This window comes from Centrocercus urophasianus, unplaced genomic scaffold, assembly GCF_019232065.1.
Source record: "Centrocercus urophasianus isolate 14NV4802_14NV808 unplaced genomic scaffold, USGS_Curo_1.0 seq_34, whole genome shotgun sequence".
Taxonomy (NCBI): Eukaryota; Metazoa; Chordata; class Aves; order Galliformes; family Phasianidae; genus Centrocercus; species Centrocercus urophasianus.
In genome coordinates, this window is record NW_024884911.1 from 402,011 (window position 1) to 421,861 (window position 19,851).

At 54.7% G+C, this 19,851-nt stretch overlaps 1 protein-coding gene across 2 annotated transcripts; it reads left to right on the forward strand.

Moving 5' to 3' along the window:
- The first annotated feature begins 4,771 nt into the window (after positions 1-4,771).
- Positions 4,772-10,329, forward strand: LOC122166717 (glutamine synthetase). Of its 2 annotated transcripts, none has more exons than XM_042830697.1 (7): positions 4,772-4,793; positions 4,904-5,079; positions 5,472-5,633; positions 6,748-6,894; positions 7,671-7,798; positions 9,244-9,443; positions 9,574-10,329. In XM_042830697.1, exons 2-7 carry the CDS (start codon positions 4,914-4,916, stop codon positions 9,893-9,895), a joined length of 1,125 nt encoding a protein of 374 aa, XP_042686631.1. In that variant the 5' UTR covers positions 4,772-4,793; positions 4,904-4,913; the 3' UTR covers positions 9,896-10,329. The 2 variants fall into 2 exon arrangements, with proteins under 2 accessions (XP_042686631.1, XP_042686632.1); XM_042830698.1 differs by lacking the exon at positions 4,772-4,793 and adding an exon at positions 4,800-4,822.
- The last annotated feature ends 9,522 nt before the right edge of the window (positions 10,330-19,851 follow it).

Below are 19,851 nucleotides of genomic sequence, written 5' to 3' on the forward strand. Positions count from 1 at the left end.
TTCACTGTTAGCTTCTGTACCTTGAAGTTCCAGCTCCTGGAATCACGTAGCAAGGCTGCGACGCAGGGCATGGGTGAGAGGGCAGCAGGGTGAGGAGTGGTGGTGGGCTGGTTGCTGCTTGCCCTGAGCATCACTCACCCTTGCTCATAACTAACGTGCAGTTTAGATAGGACTAGTCTGCTTCTTTGGAAGCTCTGGTCAGAGCTCTTTGCATGGGAGTTTTGATACAGTAAATGCTGATGGTATATATATAAAAAAAGAAGTGCCACTGTTCTGCACCCTGGGGAGGGTTTCTCCTCCCTGCAGAAAGGGCTGGGTGAGACCCCAGTGTGCATTCATCCACTGACTCAGTCAGGTGCAGCTGTGTGTGCTGAGCCACCTGCACCACTGCCAGGGTTGGCAGTCTGCAAATTGGAGCTGCTCTGTTGGCAATCAGCCCCTGCTGCTTCTGCTCCCCGAAGCCACGCATGTGCTGCATCCCCTTCCTTCCCCCAGGTTTGTTTCCTTTCAGCCTCAGGTGATGGCTGTGGGATTGAGAAGGAAAATTCGAATGAGAACATTGGTGAGCAGCCGGGGTTTCCGCTGTTCCTCTGTTTCTGCTTTTCTCTGTGCCTGGGACTGGAGGGGCTGGGGGCTCTGTGGGGTCCCAGGTCGCGCAGGACTCAGGGCTGCAGAGGAGGGCTCAGGCTGGGAGTGGGGATGGTGGCCACTGGGGTGATGCTCAGCGGGACTGTGGGCTGCCTGCGTGTGTTCTGGTGCGATGGATGGACAGGATGACGTGCGGATGGATAGGCGTAGAGGGGAAGGAGTAACTGCTACTCGAATGAGGAGAAAGTGGTTTGGGTGCAAACATCCAAGCGTAAGGAGATTTGCGTTGCTTAAATGTGTTTCAACTGTGAAGGCAAACTGTCAGATCAGCTGTTTTGTGGGAACAGTGTAGAAGTGAGCACGCATCGGAGGGAAGTGCAGATTCGCCCCTGAAACAACATCTCCTGGCCCCGGCGCTGGCACAGCGTGGGATGGTGGGTCCCACTGTGCTCCCACCCCACCTCCACCACCAGGTCAGCCCTGCTAAACCCTCCTGCACTGACCTGACCCACGTGAGCTGCATCCTGCCGCCCCCCAGCAGCATCCCCTGCAAATTATGGCACAGGATTGCCTGCATCACCTCTTTGCAGCATCCCTCTTACGTTTCTTTACCTCTGCAAAACTGTCCCTTCCTGAGAGGTGTGCAGGAAAATCCCCGCATGCCCCCCAGCCCCCTGCCCTCTGATCTCTTTATGGTGTTTGTGCTGGGCTCCCCCACGCTGAAACTGCTCTTTGCCTTTGCTCTAATCTCCCCATCAAGCAGGTTGGGCAGGGGACAGCACAGCGAGTGCTCTGCAGAATGGGCAGATCCCAACCAGATGGACGGAACGCTCTCACCTGGGGCTGCAGGTGATGTTTTTGGGGTTTCATTCACAGCAATCGGTGTCCAGGGCAAAGCCCCTGACTCCTGGAGAGTAACTTTGGATAAAGCCCAAATTCTCCATCCTGACAGCTCAGTGCTGCACTGTGCCTGGGGGGAACCAACCCACGGACAAAGCTGCAGCCCCAGGAGCCCAGCACCCCCCTCAGCATCCAGCTTGTGCTGGGGAAGGGACGAGCAGTGAGAGGTCCCTTGTCCAAAGTCACTCCGGCTCGCATGCATTTAACCCATTCTCGATGAAGCGTGTCGTGTTCCTGGTGTTCTTTCAACCTGGAAAATTTGCTAAGGCTTTAATAATACCTTTGGTGTATCTTGGCAAGGCTGGGAAATGCCTGGGCTGATAAAGCCTCAAAGTCAGGGAGATAACACCTGGAAGCATTTCAGCCTTGGGCTGAGCTATGGGGGGTGCTGGCTGCAGCCTCACACCAAACCTTGTGCTGGGAGGCTGGAACTCAGCATGGAGCCTCAGCGATGCCCACTGAGCAGGAGCTCAGCCCAGCATTGCAGCCACTCTGAGGAGCGACGGCTCATCCAGCACCCAGCTCTGCTCCTCCTGCAGCCCCACAGCTGGAGAGATCCCCCCCAAAACAGCCTCCAGAGGTTTAATCTGCATCCATTTGCAGACACAAGGACATCCCTGCTGCTGCCTCCGCCGCTCTGTCCTGCTGACCTTGGGTGGGTGACGCGTCCCGGGCGCTGGTTAATGTTTGCTGTGCCTGTCGCAGGCGGGAGACGGCTGTTTGCAAAGAGCTCGTCACCTGCAGGGGGAAATGTGGTTCCAGAGGCTCAAGGATCCAGTTGGAATGGTGTACCGTAGAGTTCATGCTATGGAAATGGCTGGAATTAGACCATGGTGAAGTAAGACCTGATGCAAAGTGGAACAGTGTGAACCAAACAACCAGGTGTTCCACACTGTATGGCAGCAATACCTCACAGAACGCCCTAGCAGGCTTTGGATGCTAATTAGCAACGTGGCATCAGATATTTGGTGAGTTGCCCTGCTAGTGGTGCTTGGGGCAGGGATAGGACCCCACGCTTGCAGGCTGGAGCCATCCCTGAAGCGGCCATAAACGCGCCCTGTTTGCCCTCCTGCTGGGCTTTGACCAGGTAAGGGATTAACTGCTGTTTGTTCTGTCTTCCCACTTGGGGTATTTTGGTGCTCGGCACTTCCAGCTCTCCAAAAATAAGCTTCCCTCCCTGAACCACATCGTTAGTACTGCTCATCAGTGCAGCCTGCACTCTGTGCTGTTCCTCCATCTTTCTGAGCCCGCTGTGTATGCACACATGGCGCATTTCTGGATGCATTCAGGAGGTGAAATCAGAGCCTTTGTAGGATGTTGAGAAGCCAAAGCACTGCAGATCTCGGCTGAGCCCTGGCACTGCTCAGCTCACATGAAGGCATCGCTCCTGCCAAGAGACCCATTCAGCACTGCAGGGCTGATGCCCAGCACTGACCATCCCTGGGGCTGTTTTGTGATGTTTTCCTGAGGCTGTGGGCTCTCCATCCTCTCCCCATGGAGCCGTGGAAGCTCAGCACCAGCCCTGCATCAGCCTAAAGGACAGGGACACGACCAGGGCAGCTGTGCAGGAACGCCTCTGGGCACCCTCCTGCTTGTACTCCTAGGTGCACACTTCCTCCTGCACTGCCTTCCTGCTCCCAGCAAGGAATGAGGAAATGCTGGGCCCTGCAGACACATTTATGGACACGTCCCCAAAACACCCCGGGGAGGGGGGGGTGGCTGTCTGGAGCTGCGTGCTTTGAGGGTGTCCTGCAATAGGAGCCCCTGAACGACCCCTGGTGTGGAGGGGGAACCCCAGGGAGCCCCACACCCTCTGCCACCGCTGCTCAGCTGCCCTTGGGCACATCCTGGGTGCTGACCTCCTCCCAGGTGACGTCCAGGTGCCATTGATGTCACAACCCGGGGACCCAAATTGCTAATTATGTCTTGCCTCTGTGCCCATCAATCTCATTTCCTGGTGCTTGTGCAATCTCAGATGCTTTTGTCTTTCTTCCCGGTTGTTGATGTGGCTGAGGGAGCAAAACACCTCCAGAAGAAAACCTGAGCTGTGGGTGGTTGCAGAGGGGTTTTGCTGCCAAAAGGTTTTTCACCTGCCCCGATGGCATGGAGGCAGTTCGCTGTTTTGCACAAAGGCACTCGTGGGGTGAGTCAGGCAGCAGAAAACATGACTTTGCCCTGCAGACCTGGCCAGGTAACAAGGCCCTGAGCTGCCTGGGAGCCTGGGCATGTTTTAAAATATTTTGAAAAGTGGAAAACAAGGGAGGTGTGAGTGCTCACCCAGCCCTGACAGCTGGGACCTTTGAAACTCCCCTCCCCCCCTTCACCCCCGGAAAATAACAGTACTGGGAGCTGCCCATGCTGGCTGCTCGTGTTGCGCTTGCCCCCATTGGTCTGGTTCAGAGCGGCCTGCTTGGGTAACTGGTGACTCTGTGATGCTGTGTCTATGGCAAAGCAAAAAGGCAGCACGGCCTGTTTAACCAATGTGATTGAAAGTGGGCTTTCAAAGTTGCCACTATACTGAAATGGTCTGCTGCAGTTCGCACCTGTTTGCTCAGTTCTTGCAGTTAACCCCAAATTGGGGCGGCGTTGCTACGTGAGGATGGGTTTCATTTTAAAGGTCTCAATGACACTGCAGTGCTTGAAAACATGAAATGTTGGACTGGAGCTCAGTGCAGGGCTGAGGGGAGGCGGCAGCCCTGTGCTCAGCCTCCTGCAGCCCTCAGCACAGCTCTGCTCTCATGGGTGGCTGCACACCGCCCACGTGGGTTTGAACCCACAGCAGCAGGAGGGGGTGATAAACGAGAGTTAAAGAAATGGGATCTAGAAGGTGGGCAACAAGGTGGAGAAGGGTCTGGAGGGCACAGAGTGTGAGGAATGGCTGAGGTCCTGAGGTTTGTTCGGGACAGAGCAGAGAAGGCAGAAAGGAGGCTTCGAGGCAGTTCTACAGCCTCTCATGGCAGCCCCTCACCAACACTGCTCTCAGACACGAGGTGTGCGTTTGGGTGGTGCTGTGCAGGGCCCCGTGATCCCTGGGAGCCCCACGAACTCGGGGTATTCCCTGATCCCACGATTTTGCAACGGCGATATTTTGACGGGGAAACGCTTGCCGTTGCGCTGAGTAACGCTTCAACAAATAACAAACCCGGCAGCGACCGTCCCCCGCGGGGCTCAGTATCGGCAGGAAGCGGCAGCCCCACACCGTCCCACCGCCCCGGGGCGGAGCCCCCTCCGCACCGCCCCCCCGCCTATAAAGGGCGGCGGCCGCGGCCGCGGGCAGCGTTGGGCCGGTGAGCGGCGGGTCGCGGGTTCGAATCCCGCGGGGGGACGCTGGAGGGTCCGGGGGGCGGCTGTTTTTGGGGGGATCGAGGAGGGGGGAAAAGAGGCAAAGGGGTGATGCCACGCTCCGCTCCCGCAGGGTCGTCGCCATGTCGGTGTCACACAGCTCCAGGCTGAACAAGCTGGTGCGGGAGCAGTACATGAGGCTGCCCCAGGGCGGGCTGGTGCAGGTCACCTACGTCTGGATCGACGGCAGCGGTGAGGGCGTGCGCTGCAAGAGCAGGACCCTCGATAAGGAGCCCAAGAGCATCGAAGGTAACACCGCCTCCTCTCCTCCGCTGGCTGTTGGTGTGGTGGGTGGGCGCTGAGCGTGGCCGTGATGAAGCGTTGAGGTGCTTTGGGCACTGGGAGGTGACGTTCACCTGTGCTGGTTGTGCGGTGCTGGCGATACCCGGTGCAGCTGTTGCACAGGGCTGTTCTATACAGCGGTAATGTAAATATCCGGCTGCAGGGTGCCCAGCCTGCAAGCTGTCATTAGTGCTCGGTGGGAAGGGGAGCTGCACTGGTACGTGGCACACTGCGAGCCGGTCCTGTGCGCCCACATCCTCCTGGGTGCCCAACTCCGGGTCTAATCCAGCAGCCCCTCACACACCCTACATGTGAGATACCAACTCCACCCCTCTCTCTGCCCTTCTCCCACCCCGCAGATGTGCCCGAGTGGAATTTCGATGGCTCCAGCACAGCTCAGGCAGAGGGCTCCAACAGCGACATGTTCCTGGTGCCCGTCTGCATGTTCAGGGACCCCTTCTGCCTGGACCCCAACAAGCTGGTGCTGTGCGAAGTGCTGAAGTACAACAGGAAACCTGCAGGTGAGCATCGGTGTTGGTGTTGTTAATAATTCTTAATGCCTGTCGCCCTGGGGATAATTTGCAGTGCCTCTCTCCAAGGGGACTGCAGGCACTGGTGCTACTGTTTGTGGAATTGCACTGAGCACTTGGCCTAAGGCTCTGAAATGCAGGTGCCACGGGTGCATGCGTGGATGTGTTTTGGAGGTGCTGCAACAAGCAGGAGCACAGCAAGGAGGCTGATGTCCCTCGGGCAGAAGGGTGAGCTGGGGACTGATCCTGAGCGCACCCAGCCCTGCGGGGCTGTGCAGAGCACCAGCACTCCGTCTTGTAAATAAGAGGGAACCGCAGATGGGAAGTGGTGCTCAGAGCACTCAGGGGTGGAAACAGCAGGAAGAGTCGCTCTGCTGGTGGATGGCTGCAGGAAGGGAGCTGCAGGCAGGAGCTGGCGCGGCGCAGTCAGGCACGGGGTGTCCTTCTGCAAGCACAAGGACTTATCGGCGAGGGCAGAAGTCTGCAGTCCCGGCAGTCCGTTTGTCTGTCCATCTGATAAAGGTGCAGCTGGAGGAGGGGAGCCTTGGAGGAAGGGTTTTGGTTGAGATCTGTGCTTGGAGGCAGCTTTAAGCATGGCCTCGAGTGCTGGAGTTGGATTTGGGCCCCATTAAGTACCTCTCGTGTCTTACTGTCCTGCTCCCACAGCCCTGGAGCTATGGGGATGAGGAGGACTAAACTGGGGCTGAGGATGGGAGCAAAGACATAATGGGAGATGGGCAGACCCTGTTCCTCGCTGTGCCAGGTGCCTGTGGGACAGGGCTGGCAGATGTCCTTGCTGTCTTCATGTGCGAGAGGAAGACGAGGACAATCATAGCTGGACATGGTGATCTTAGAGGTCTTTTTCAGCCCTAATTGTTCTATGATTCTATGACCGGAGGTTGTGGTTTAGGGAGTGATTTAATGAAACCTCCTGAGTCTGTGGCCGTGCAGTGGCTCTGCAGGGAGGAACCCAGTGAGTAGAAAGTGCTGCATGAAGGGGAATTCGCTCACTGCTCTCCTTGGGGCTTCTGTGGGAAGAACTTGGGGGTGGCTGGGACTGAGAGGGCTGAGGGCGACCGGGTCTGACTGCAACCACTGCTCGCAGAGACCAACCTGAGGCACACCTGCAAGAAGGTGATGGACCTGGTGAAGGACAGCCACCCCTGGTTCGGGATGGAGCAGGAGTACACACTGCTGGGTGTCAATGGCCACCCCTATGGCTGGCCCGACAACGGCTTCCCCGGCCCACAGGGTAAGTGCCTTCCTGAGGCCCCGACCCAAATGCTCAGCCCATAGGGAATGCAATCCTACAGCAGGCATCCCCATCCCAGCCCCATCCCATCGCCAGTGCTTCTCTGTGGTGGGTGGGAGGAGGTCTGGAACTGTTTCACCGCTGCCCCGTGGCTCACATGAGCCGGACCCCATTGCACAAACAGCTCTTGGCTGCACGACTTGTTTGTCAAGGGCTGGAGAACTCGGCCGGAAAAATCTCCCCACGGCTGTTGGTGAAAGGACCGGCTGGGTGCATGAGCCCAAGCACCTCCTAGAGGGGGCCGGGGGTTTCCCAACCCGCCTTACCCAGCCCGGCACAGGGACGGACTGTTTGCAACATCTCCCTTCCCCCAGGCGGGGAGGAGATCTTCCCCTGGCAGGCTGAATGAGGAAGAACCCTGTGAAACCACAGCCTGCTGACTCTTCTAGGCACGAACAATGCCGGCTGTTGTCAGAACAATGTCTGGAGCCTGAAGTGCTCAGAGAGCCGGGGTGGTGCCGCCGGGCACATCCAGCCCAGCTCTGCTTATCTCTTGGTCGCCTTCCCATTGCCAGTCCAGTTGAGCTGCATAGATAAGGCTGAGGTTGCACCACCACTGGGCTCTGGATTTTGGGTCTGAGCTCCGATGCACTGTGGAGGGCAGCGCCGTTTGATTCCTGTAAATTCTCTGTGACCAACACAATTCTCTGTTGCCGAGTTGGTGGAATTTCCTCCCCAGTGCTTTATTTACCTGATGCCTTCTGCCTCCTCCCCAGGCCCTTATTACTGTGGGGTTGGAGCAGATAAGGTATACGGACGTGACATCGTGGAGTCCCACTACAAGGCTTGCCTTTATGCGGGCGTGAAGATCTGCGGCACCAACGCCGAGGTGATGCCCTCCCAGGTGGGTGCTTGGAGGTGCTGACCATGAGGATGCTCTGGGTCTGCTTCCCCCAGATGCATGTCTCCCATCTCCCCTTGGAGGATTCTCTGCTGTTGGGTCTCCAGTGCTGAACATGTGTTGCTGGCTTAATCCTGCAGCATCAGTGCCAGCCAGGATGGCAGCAAACCAAGCTGTGGGTGCCCACATCCTGCCCTTGGTCCTGAGGACCCTCCTGCAGCACACATGGCTGGAGGGGATTTGAGTAGTTGAGGTGTTATCTCAAAGTGGTCCCTGATTGCTTTATGCATGTGGCCAGGCTGGGTAGTGGCAATTGGAGCCTCCCACTGATAAGCAGGGCCTTGTTGGCAGGGGGCTGAGGCAGGACATTACAAGTGTAACGAACCTGTTGCTTGCCCTGACATGATCAGTGTCCCCTCGGCTGCTCTCAGCACACTGTGATCCAGCTGTGCTGTGCCAGTGGTGGTGGATGTGTCACTGCTGCTGTCACCATGAGTGGTGCAACCCTGTCCCAGGAAGGACGCCTGAAGATGTAGGGACGTCTTCAATCCCATGCTGTCCTGGGTAGATTTTTTTTGCACAACTCTGGTTTTAGCAGCAATTTAGGGTTTATTAATGCTTTTATGATAAATCACAAGGTTAGGTTGCATGAGTCTTAAAGCGCTTCATCAGCACTTAATCATTAGCCAGTTGAAGGCAGCGATTGCTCAGAGAAGCTGTGGGTGCCCCATTCCTGGAGGTGCTCAAGGCCAGGCTGGGGGCCCTGGGCAGCCTGATCTGCTTGGGGGCACCCGGCCCACTGCAGGGGGTTGTAAGTGGATGATCTTTAAGGTCCCTTCCAACCGAAACCATTCTGTGATTCTATGATTCAGTGCTTCAGTAGAATTTGTTACAGTTGAATACCACAACTTAAAGGCTTGAGAATGGCCAAGTTCAATGAAACGCTGCAGGGAATTGGAGGGGATGTTCCTCAACCCTCAGCTGCATGCTCAGGACCTTCTTTGCCTGGTTCATTTCTCACCTATCCTTTCATCAGCTCTCAGTGGATGATGAGATCTGTCCCAAAAGGGCTTCTCTTCTTCGCTGTTGGTCGGCAAGGAACCTGAAGAAGCTGACCCTGAGGCGTCCCATTCCAGGGGAGGATCAGGAATCATAGTCTGCTGTGGGCCTTGGGAGCTCAAGGGGCTGCTGTCTTACGATCCTTATTTGTAGGACCTCGAGATAATTGACTTCAGTCAGAAAACTTCCCATTCTGTCTGCAGTTCAGGTGAGGCAGTGCTGGAACTTTTCACGCACTGCACAGTTCCAGTACGCAATGGATTGCACTGTGGTCTACAAAGCTCAGCCATTCCCCACACTGCCAGCTGTTGCTGAGGCTGGCAGACAGGAGCTGCCCGACCAGGTGGCACCAACGTGACCCCCCCGCACACATTCTTTTTCCCTTGCAGTGGGAATTCCAGGTAGGCCCATGCGAGGGCATCGAGATGGGTGACCACCTCTGGATGGCTCGCTTCATCCTCCACCGTGTCTGTGAGGACTTTGGGGTCGTGGCCACTCTGGACCCCAAACCGATGACCGGCAACTGGAACGGGGCCGGGTGCCACACCAACTACAGCACCGAGGAGATGCGGAAGGAGGGAGGCCTCAAGTGAGTCCTTGGGGCTGCAGCCAGGAGGGTTGGGGCAATGCGCTGAGCATCTGATTTTAAAAGGCACTTGTCACATGCGGTGGCTCGAGCATATCCCTGTGCCAAACCTGACCCCATCCATCCCCCGTAGGCACATCGAAGCCGCCATCGAGAAGCTGAGCAAGCGGCACGACTACCACATCTGTGTCTACGACCCGCGGGGCGGCAGGGACAACTCCCGGCGCCTCACCGGCCACCACGAGACCTCCAACATCTTCGAGTTCTCTGCTGGCGTGGCCAACCGTGGAGCCAGCATCCGCATCCCGCGCCAGGTGGGCCAGGACGGCTTTGGCTACTTTGAAGACAGGCGGCCGGCGGCCAACTGCGACCCCTATGCGGTCACGGAGGCCATCATGAGGACCACGGTGCTCAACGAGACCGGCGTGGAGACCAAGGAGTATGCAGAGCACTGAGGCCGTGGGATGGGTGAGGGTTTTGTGTTGACACTGATCGTGCCCGTGCTCTCAGCTGTGAGCTCAGACTCTTTAGGAAAACTCGCTTCTGGTTTTGTGAAACGTTGCCTTAGAAATCCTATATATTTTATAGTAAGAGGGAGGGGCCCAACCTATTTTCTCAGCCACTTTTTCTGGTTCCTGGTTTTAGGTCACACCTGGGGAGGTTGTTGGTTTTTTTTTAAACTTGGATTGAATTTTTTTTCTTCTGATGGACTTTACACTGTGATGTACATAGATTCCTACATGGAAGCTGCAGCTGCTGCTGTTTGCACCTGGGCAGGGTGTGTGCTTTTTTTTTTTTTTTTTTTTTTTTTTTTTTTTCCCAGTGTCTCTGTTGCAAGGAAATGATAATAAAGAATTTTCCTGGCTGCGTGGCAGCTGTGTTATCCTGCTACAGGTGCATTTTTCTGTACCTCCAAGAGCTCCATGCAGGATTCAGTTCGAGTTCGAGGGTTGATGCTGCTGGGACCAGGCAGCGCAGGAGCTGAGATGCTGGAGGAGCCCTGGGGCAGTTTTAGCTGCTGCAGGGGCTGTGCTGCCCCATTTGCCGCATCCCAAAGCTCATCTCCCTCCATCGTGATCCCCACAAGGCAAACAGAGCAGCACAGCCTGAGCAAACAGTGGCCGGGGCAGCAGCTGGCGGGTGTTTACACTGAGCTGCTGAGTCAGCACTGCACACAGCAGGTGGGGAACAGCCCTTAGGAACACTTGGGGCTGAGCGATGGAGCTGAGCGATGCCCCCACTGCACCCCCAGCACGATGCCCCTCGGCAGCTCGAGTGATGGATGCTCTGCTGATCCCCAGGGATGCGGTGTTGGTGTCTGCGATCCTGGAGGCCGTGAATTTCTGAGCAAAAAGCTTCAGTGTCACTCCAGATGACCGTGGACAGAACGTGGGTGCAAGTGAAGGGAGTGGTGCACAACAGTGCCTGTTCTCCAACTGCAGGATCCCCTGTTGGGTGGCACAGGCTCGTCCTGGGCTGGGACAGCTGCATGGCCACTGGCAGCAGTTACCCAGAGAGGATGGGGTACTTGCTTTGGGGATGGATGGTCTCACATCTGCCCTAGTGCTATCAGAAGGATATTGAATCTTGTTTTGCCTTTTCCTGTGAAGCGATGAGCCCAATCTACAGGTCCCAGCTCCCTCCTGCTGGTCACAGCACTGCCAGAGGAGTGGGAGAGATGGCAGTGGGAGATGGAGATGCTGTTGTGCCCCAGATCTGTGTGTAGCCGGGAGCCCATGGTGTCTCTGAACCATTCAGTAAATGCAGCCTGCTCCTCCCCACACTAACAGGGATGTGTTTTCCTCCCAGAAATTGCCATTCAGAATTTTTAATGCTCTTCATCCAAACCACAACTCTGCCTTGTTTTCCTCTCATTTCTATGATGTCTTTAATGGGTGATGTGAGCACTGGGACAGTGACTGCTGCCTGCAGCTGGAAAATCAATAAAGAGCTAAATCTGGAGCAGGAACACTCATGTTCCTTTCTCTGTACAAGTGGTTTTGAGTACAGCGCTGTGCCACTAAATCTGGAGAAGCATGGAAATCTGCATTGCCAACATACAGATGACTCTGGCACAGCACCGTGTGGGGTGCATCCATCCCTTTGTGTCCGTTCTGGGTCTTATCCTATAATTCTCCTCCACTGGAGCCATTTGGGGAGGACAAGGAGGCTCCAGAGACTCCCAGGGCCACAGGGGCTGTTCCCAGCCCTGCGTGCTGCCCACAGGGGATGCTGCGGTTTCTGCGTGCTTGGATGCTGCTGGCTGTCCTTTGCCAGAATGTAGATCTTGCTTGTACTTTTTGGGGTCAAAATGGGTCAGAAACCATATTTTATGATTTTTTAATTTTTTTTTCCCCCTTAAAGCAGGAAGATTTCCACCCACAGGGCCAGCACCGCAGGGGAAACAAGGACATGGGAACCTGCTCTCAAGAACTTTTCTAACAATTTGGCTGCTGTAGGAAGAGGGTTGTGGGGCTCAGTTGGCAGAGCAGATGCTGGGGACGGATCGGGTCGGGGCCGGAGGCGGCAGCGGGCTGGCAGCATCGCCATCCCTATGCTCACACCATAGCAGGGCACCATGATGACTGGCAGCAGTGAGGGAGCCCCACGCGAATCCCAGCGCAGGAAGGGCTGCTAGGCGGGGGTACAGCCAGGAGGCCCGGCTTTGCCTTGGGGCACCTTCACCTAGCGCTGTCCCAAAGCGGCACCCCGAGATCTTCCCCCTGCCGGGGCCGCATCCTGCGCGGGGAGCGCTGCGGGTTCCTCCGGGTGCGGAGCTCAGCCGGGGCTTTGCTGCCCTCAGCAGGCTCTGAAGCGAACGGCAACGAGCGCGGCCCCAGGACCAGCCCCGGCCCCACAGCGCCATTCCCACCCGGCAGCGGGGAAAGAAAACACATCTGAGCTTTATTCCCGCACCTTCGGGGACACCGGCTCGTCCCGCAGCTTCCTGTGCCCCCAGAGCTCTTTCCATCCCTCCCAGTGTGTTACACCGGTTTCAGCCAAGGTCTTTGGGATATGTTTTTTTAAATTATTATTAGAGGACAGTAGGATTACAATTCTGATGCTAACAATGGCACTACTGAAAGCTGCTGGGCAGAAGTGGGGAGCTCGAGGTAGAAAAAAGGCTTGAACTGAAGTCAGTAATAACCTCTTTTTTTTTTCCCCTTCCCCGTCTCCCAGCCCACACAATCTGCTTGGCTCTCTTTATCTCAATAAGCATTTAAATGGTTTCAAATTAAAATAAAATTTCTGGAAAATGGAACTTCATTCCTTCAGAACTTCAGCCTGGCCTTTAAAAGCCAGCAATAACGTTTTGGTTTTGTATGAGAGCATCTTTGATCTCAGAGGCTCTCAGCTGCAGGGATTGCAGCTCAGCACCAGCAGCTCTCCGCCATTGGAACGCAGCTGTAAGGGAGGGGCTCATCTGGGGATGCTCAGCCCTGGTCCTGTGCTCATCCTGAAGCACATCTGTCTCCTCTGACACCTCCTTAGGAACCCAGCACCCCCCCAGTCACAGTAACAGCACAGTAGAGCTGGACGAGCTGTCACAGTCCCCTGTGAGCAGCAGGCTGGGGGCTGCAGAGTGTTAGGAATTGGCAGTGATGGGCTGTGACGACCCTGAGCAGCCTCAGCTGTGCCCTCACTCGTGGGCCTGGGGCTCTGTTTTAGCTCAGACCGGTAGCATTGCAGGGAGTTTTACTGATGGTCTGCATGTTTGGTTGGAGTCTTCTGTAATCTCTGGTCTGCTGTGCTTGGGAGCAGAGGGCTGGGGTCCTCGCTGTGCCCCAGTGGGAGAAGGGTAAGCTGGAGGGGCTGAGCATCAGGGCAGCTACAGCATGGGGTCAGTTCTTCATGGTGACATCCATGTGAGGACCTGGGATACTACCACGTGTCCTCTCCAGAGAAGTTCTCTGGCCATGCACGGGTTTGAAGAGGACGTGATAAAAATAGCTGTAGGTAGGGTTGGGTTTAAAACATCCCTTTCTGCAGGGGTGATGGATGCTGCTGGGAAACAGAGCAGTGAGTGGGAAAATTAGGCTTGCCCTAAACCCATCTGAGCCTCAGCTCATGGGAAACCAGGGAGGAGTGAAAAATGCAGCAATGAGGTGGTGGTTCAGGGAAAGCGAGAAAGAAAGATGTTAGCAGGTCTGGCAGCAGCTGATCTGTAAGAGAGCTCCAGGGAGAATGCTGAAATCAGTTTGGGGGCTGCCCTGCTGCAAAGGCTGCTCTCAGATGGCTCTCTTCTTAAGGGCTTAATCCTGGGCATATGCTCGCAGTGTGCCTGGGGTGTTACCACCTCATCCACACACTCACAGCCTGTGCTGTCACTGTGGTCCTGGCCGTGTTGAACCAGGCACACCACATCCTTCCCTCCTGGTCCTGAGCCAAGGGTCCGGTGGTTTATCGCCCAAGATGTGTGATGCCTGATGTGTCCTTCTGCCAAGGTCCCTCTTCTTGCATTCCCCAGTGCAAGGGCTTTGTTATTCCCAAATAACCCAGTGAAAGAGCCACGAAGCTGCTGGCTGCAGAAGCACCACCTGATGGCTTGGTAAGGACGGGCTGTGGGCTTCACCAACCTCACTAGTGCCACCAGTTGGCAGGAGATGCTCAGTGTGTGCTTCCAGCACGGCAGAGCTTCCATCAGCGCTGTGCCGAGGTGGGGCAGTGCTGGGACAGGCCCTGGAGGCACTAATCAGTGGTGCTCAGGTTGGGGCAGGTTTGGCAGAGGTGACTCACCTGCTTGTGACAAGCCTGCTGACATCAGAGCACTGGCCTCTGAGCTCCCGGAAACTCAAATTAATGATGATGGAAGGGAAAAATCTTGTGTGGGACAGCCCTGGCAGAGGGAGGTTTGGGCTGAGATGACTTATAGTGTATGCCTGGGTCTGGAAGGCTTCTGGGCCAACAGAACTGCACTGCTGATGTCCCCCAGCCTGAGCCTGGGAAGGAGTGTAGGGGCTGTAGGGTGTCTCCACCTCATATTCTTGATTTGGGGGCTGCCATCACCCCAGTGTTTGCTCTTCTCTCCTCAGGCCCCTCATGCTGGGTTATGGGGAGAGTTGGGGGATTTCTTAGTAACATCTTGTCTGTGCTACCTACTGCAAGGTCCATCCCACAGCTTTTATCATCTAGAAGGGGGATGTGGGGACTGGTTAAATTAATCCTCACTGGAGGCTGCTGAGAGGTGCTGGGATCGCTCCTGGCAGCTATGGTCAGCCTAGATAGCACCACTGACCCTGCTGCAAGTTATCTCCTTAGCAGTCAGCAATGTGGGATGACTCCTCAACTCTTTCTGGGAGGGGAATGTGGTGCTTTTAGGCAAAAGATCTGCAGCAGGTGAGATGGTGGACTTTGCACAGGAGTGGCTGATAAGCCACAATGCGGAGCCCACGGTGGGGCAGCAGGAAGGGCAGTAGAGTGCGAAGAGCCTGGGAAAAGCTGGGTACTGCTGGGTGTGATGGTGGTGAGTGCTCTGCCAGCTATGTGGGCTGCCGTGCTGTTACAGGGAAGGAGGAATGAAGAACCGGGCAGTGATGGGAAGGGAGACATGATGTCAAACATAAGGTCCAGGTGCCTTGCTGCTCAGGTGGTGATTGGGTGTAGCTGGGGATCCCACTGCTACTGAAGCCATTGCCTGCTCAGGAATGGCAAGCGTGTGGGTACTGGTCTGCCTGCAGGGAACACGAATACAAACAGTTTTACAATGAGAAGAGAAATGCAAAAAGAATATGCAAATCCAGCCCTAAATTTTAATTGGACTTCTTCTCAGACTGGATCCTGCTGGGATTGCAGAGCAGGTGAGTGAGTCCCCCTGCTCCCAGAGCTCACAGGCAGACTGCAGACCCTCTGCCTGAGCTGTGATACTGACACCGTGGGGAAGGGAGGACAGACGTCCCACCTGCTGATTTCCCCCCGCAGTGAGCAGCACAAGCTCTTCCAGTGAAGGAGATCAGAAATCCCAGCAGTGACTTTAGAATTATAGTAATAATAATTGATGCCTTGCTGCTCTCTAAGGATTTTCTAGCAGGTTAGCCAGGTGTTGGATAGGTGTTAAGCAATTAAAGCAATAACACCCATGTAACAGGGGCAGGTGCCAACTGTGTCATGGGCTTGCAGTGGCTCAGCTGGGGGCTTGCTCTATCCCCTAATTTTCTTTGGCTTTGGGGTGAAATTAAGTGGGAGGAGCTGTTCTAGGGGAGGTGGCCCTGAATTGGCTTTTTCCTGCAGAGGTGGGGATTAATTTAGGAAAGCAAAGCAGGCCAAGAGCATCTGGTGTTGCCTATGGATGCTCATCTGGTCCCTAACAAGGAGACATAAATGTCATCATGCGAGCTCAAGGGCTTGCACGTATCTGTGTGCACCTGGGGACAAACATCAATGCCTCAGCCCTGTGTGTGTCTGTATGGGGGAGGCTGCTCCTGCGGATTTCCATCGATACACAAACGGCAGTACGTGGGCCTGCATAGACAAAAACCAGCACAATAACGTGGGGGCTGGAATAATGCTTTATGGGAGGAGACTTGAAGGGCTCAAATTGTTTGGTTTATCAGAGAAATAGAGAGATGGCTTGATTTTAGTGCCTAAGTGCTACCACAGGGAGAAATTACTCAGCACTGGAGGGCTGTTTGATGTCAGGGAAGGGCAGAACAAGAACCGGTGGTTGAAGCAGAAGCCTGCCAAAGTTGGACTAAAAAGCAGGCGTGCATGTTAGCAGCGACAGGGATGAGCAGCAGAAGCAAACTGCCAAAGCATTTGCCAGGATGTTTTTGTCTCTTAGTGAAGGGTGGTTTTGTTTCTCTGGCGGAGATGCCTCAGCCAAATTATTCCTTGATCGGGTGTACAGTATGAGGGTAATGGGATGACATTGCTGTTACAGCCCCTTAGTTGTTTGTTTTTCCTCTTCTTTGATTGATTCCTGGAGTCCTGGCTCAGGATATGAGTGCTGAACGGTGCAGAGATGGAGCCCAAAGCTGCTTCCTGGCCTCCTCATGGAGCCTCTGAGGGTTGGTGCCTCCTGGCTCTGCTCGGCAGGTTGCTCCCATTGCTCACCGCTCTTCTCTGTAACCCCAGGAGTGGATTTTGAGGTTCTGAGTTTCCTGGGGAGATGCAGATGTGGATTCAGCAGTAGCCAGGGGCTGCTGAAGAGCCCTGGGACATCCAGATCTTAGAGCTTTGTGTGCCAACAGTGGGACACCTAGCTGAAATGCCACCGTGTGGCCTTGGGGAAGCTGTCTGGTGGAATGCAGGCACCCGCAGAATGGAGACGAGGAGCATGGCTGTGTTTCATGCCAGCAGAGAGGGAGGGTGTGTGGGAAGTGTGGCAGAGCAATGCTAAACACTGTGTGAACTGATGAAAGGTGTCAGCCCAACACAAAGGAGTAATTGTTGTTGTGTTACTATCGGGTGACATGCTCTGCTGGCCCGGGAACTGGCAGAGAAGCAGCCAGGTACTGAGCAAGGCAGGGCGAGTGATTTAGAAAGGTGTATAAACCTAATTACAATAAATCATTATTATGTGGCTTCTCTATGGGAGTACATCTGTAAAAAAAGAAATTATGAGCGGTACATACAATATTCATATCAGAAATGAGCCCTCCAGGGGTTTTCTCTTCAAATGGAATAGTTTTAGCCCAAAGGAAGCTTAAGAAATGCGATAGCCAACTCCCTGGGTTGCACCCTTTCTGCCTTCGCCCTTCTTCAGTCACAGCAGTCATGCAGCCTGATGTTTTGGGATGCTAAGGGTTGCTCCCAGCTGCTTGCCTGGTAGGATGGATGAGAGAATTGGAAGAGCAAGAGTGATGGTGGAGAAGGCTCCTCGTCTCTTTGTAGCAGGAGAGAGGCCATGAGCCCGGGATTGCTCCATTTCCCCAGCAGTTGTGCACCATGAAGTGATGCAGCACGTGACGGTGACGTTGCAAGCTACAAAGTGACCCAGAGATAATGTGCTACTGCCTCACCCAGGAGCACTCGCATCAGGAAAGCTGGCGTCAGTCACTGCCAAGCTGGGGAGGCAATGGCCTGAAGTGGGGGAAGCTGAGGCACGGTCAGGTGCAGCATCGCTGTGCACAGCTGTAGGACAGCAGGTAGAGAAGAACAAATGTAAGCCACAGGAAAATGCCCATGATTTATCCACGAAGCCTTCTGCACACGTACATACGTGGCATGAGAATTGCAGCTGACTGCTTTGTGGGCATGCTCTGTGCCTGGCCTCTCTCCCAGGGCCGGTGACAGGCCGGTGCTGTAGGCACAGCTCGGGTGCCAATGGGTGCGGCAGCTTTTTGCTGCATGCTTTATCAAGAAATTTTGTGTTTCTTAATGTTGGTGGAATGTGATGACACATGAAAGGAAAGTTTGAATCTAAAGCTGGGATTGACATTTAATTTTCCTTCTTTCTTTCTTTTTAGACTGTCCCTTTTAATAGTGGAAAAAAAGAGGAAGGGAGAACAGACAGAACGAAGAGGAAGTGAGAATTCCCACCAGCAGAACAAAGCTTCCAAAACAACTTCAAGCAAAACAATGGTCCAAAATAGCAGGGAAGGGGATCTTTTGCAGCTTATCAAACATCACTGCCTTTTTTCCACCCGCTCTGAGTCTCAGTGCTGGTGACCCTGCAGGCAATTAGATAACACGGGTGACTCCAGGGCACATGTGGATGAGTAGGGAGGTAGGAATGCAAACATGCATTGAGCAAATCCCTCCTGGACTGAGCACTGCCATGCCACGTACAGGGAAACAGCGGGTGCCATAGCATTGAAGGACTCACATATTGGATTATCCCCATCTCGTTATGTTTTATAGATTGCTGAACTGTGGTCTGGAAAAGGATCGGCACCATGGCGTTGCTGCCGACTGCCTCACAAGAGCTCCTGTGTTTGTTGGGATGCACAGCGCTGTCTTGCAGTGCTGTAGCTGTGCAGCAAGCGCATGGCTGGAGCCAGGATGCCTTTGTTCAGCTCCTAGCACAGGAATCCCTTTAATGCTCTTTATGACCTTGAGCAAGTGACCTCACAATGCTTCAAAATACTTTCCTGCAAACAAGGAGTATAAATCTCAGTGCATCAGGAGATGCACACACTGCAGTGCAGCGTGTAAGGGGTTTGGTTTCAGCTCAGCAAGGAGCTCTTACAATCATGAGCTGCCACACGTCAGTGCTCAGCATCCTGCTGGGATGGGGGTGCTGGTGCTGATGGGCACAGACAGAGTACAGCCACTGAGTGGCCTAATAGTGTGCAGAGCTCTGAATCTTCAGACATCTTCCATGAGGGAGAAACAGGTTCAGCAAAACCTGATGTAGCGCAGGGTGCTTCTGCTACCCCTCACTTGTTTGTGTTGGTTGGTTTTTGTTTTTGTTTTTTTTTGCTGGCAATGCCACCTGGAGAGACTGGGAGGGAACTGAGCAGCAGAGGCTGATGACAGAAGATGCAGGTTCATCTTACAGAAAGTCACGAGAGAAAAGTGGCAAAACAAAAGCTAAAAGGGCAGTGCAAGGAGAGCGGTGTATGGAAGCATCTGAGGGTGTGTGCAGCACAGGAGAAGATGAGCTACTTAAATTGTTGGCACAAGCCCATCAGGGTGTTAGTTTCCTGTGATGATGCACAGGCTGGAAAGAAAAAGTAGCTTTTAAGCAGCAGAGCAGTAAGGGCCTGCAAGAGCTCAGCAGGAGCCCTGTGTGCTGAGAATACACAAACTGTTCTCAGGCAGCACTCAAGCCCCTTTCAGTGGGGTTTTACGCTATGAAACCCACCGTAAGGTGACCTGGGAGGCTCCTGCAGCTCGGGCTGGTGTCACTGCAGGGCTGGCCATCCTGCTGGGCGTGTGCTCTGCGGATAAATGGGTAAGCAGCCCTTGTTACGCTTATTCATTCCGCCCGTGTACACAACCTGCTTGTCATCAGCCGGGAGGCCTCTCTGGGAGGTGCCTTTCCCCAGCACTGCGTTTGGTGTTTGCTGTTTGCTGTGGAATAAAGGGATAGCTGTTTATTTATTTATTTTTACAGACTTTTTGAAATGGAATCACGCAGCAGAAGTAATGCTGAGGGGGACGTACAGAGAGGGTGATACGAGGTGCTGTCCTGCTCTTTGCCCCCCGGCTCCCTGGGCTTGCCTCCCAGCCCCGGTCCCATGCTGTGTGCCTGTATGCTTCTCACTGGACACATAAAGTAATTGGGGATATAAAAAAATAAAGAAGGGGGAGAAGTGACAGCTGGGCAGGGAGAATTACAGGGAGATCAGATTAGAGGAAGCGCTGGGAGGCAAGATGGAGCCAGGCCTGGGCTGGGCAGCTGGCTCCATCCCTCACAGCCCAACCCTGCAGTTGGGTCTCTTCTTTACAGCTGAACCTATAGCCGGCTCTTATCCTCATAGCCTGATCGTGTAAGTGGGTCTGTAACGTGCCTGGCCCCATAACTGGC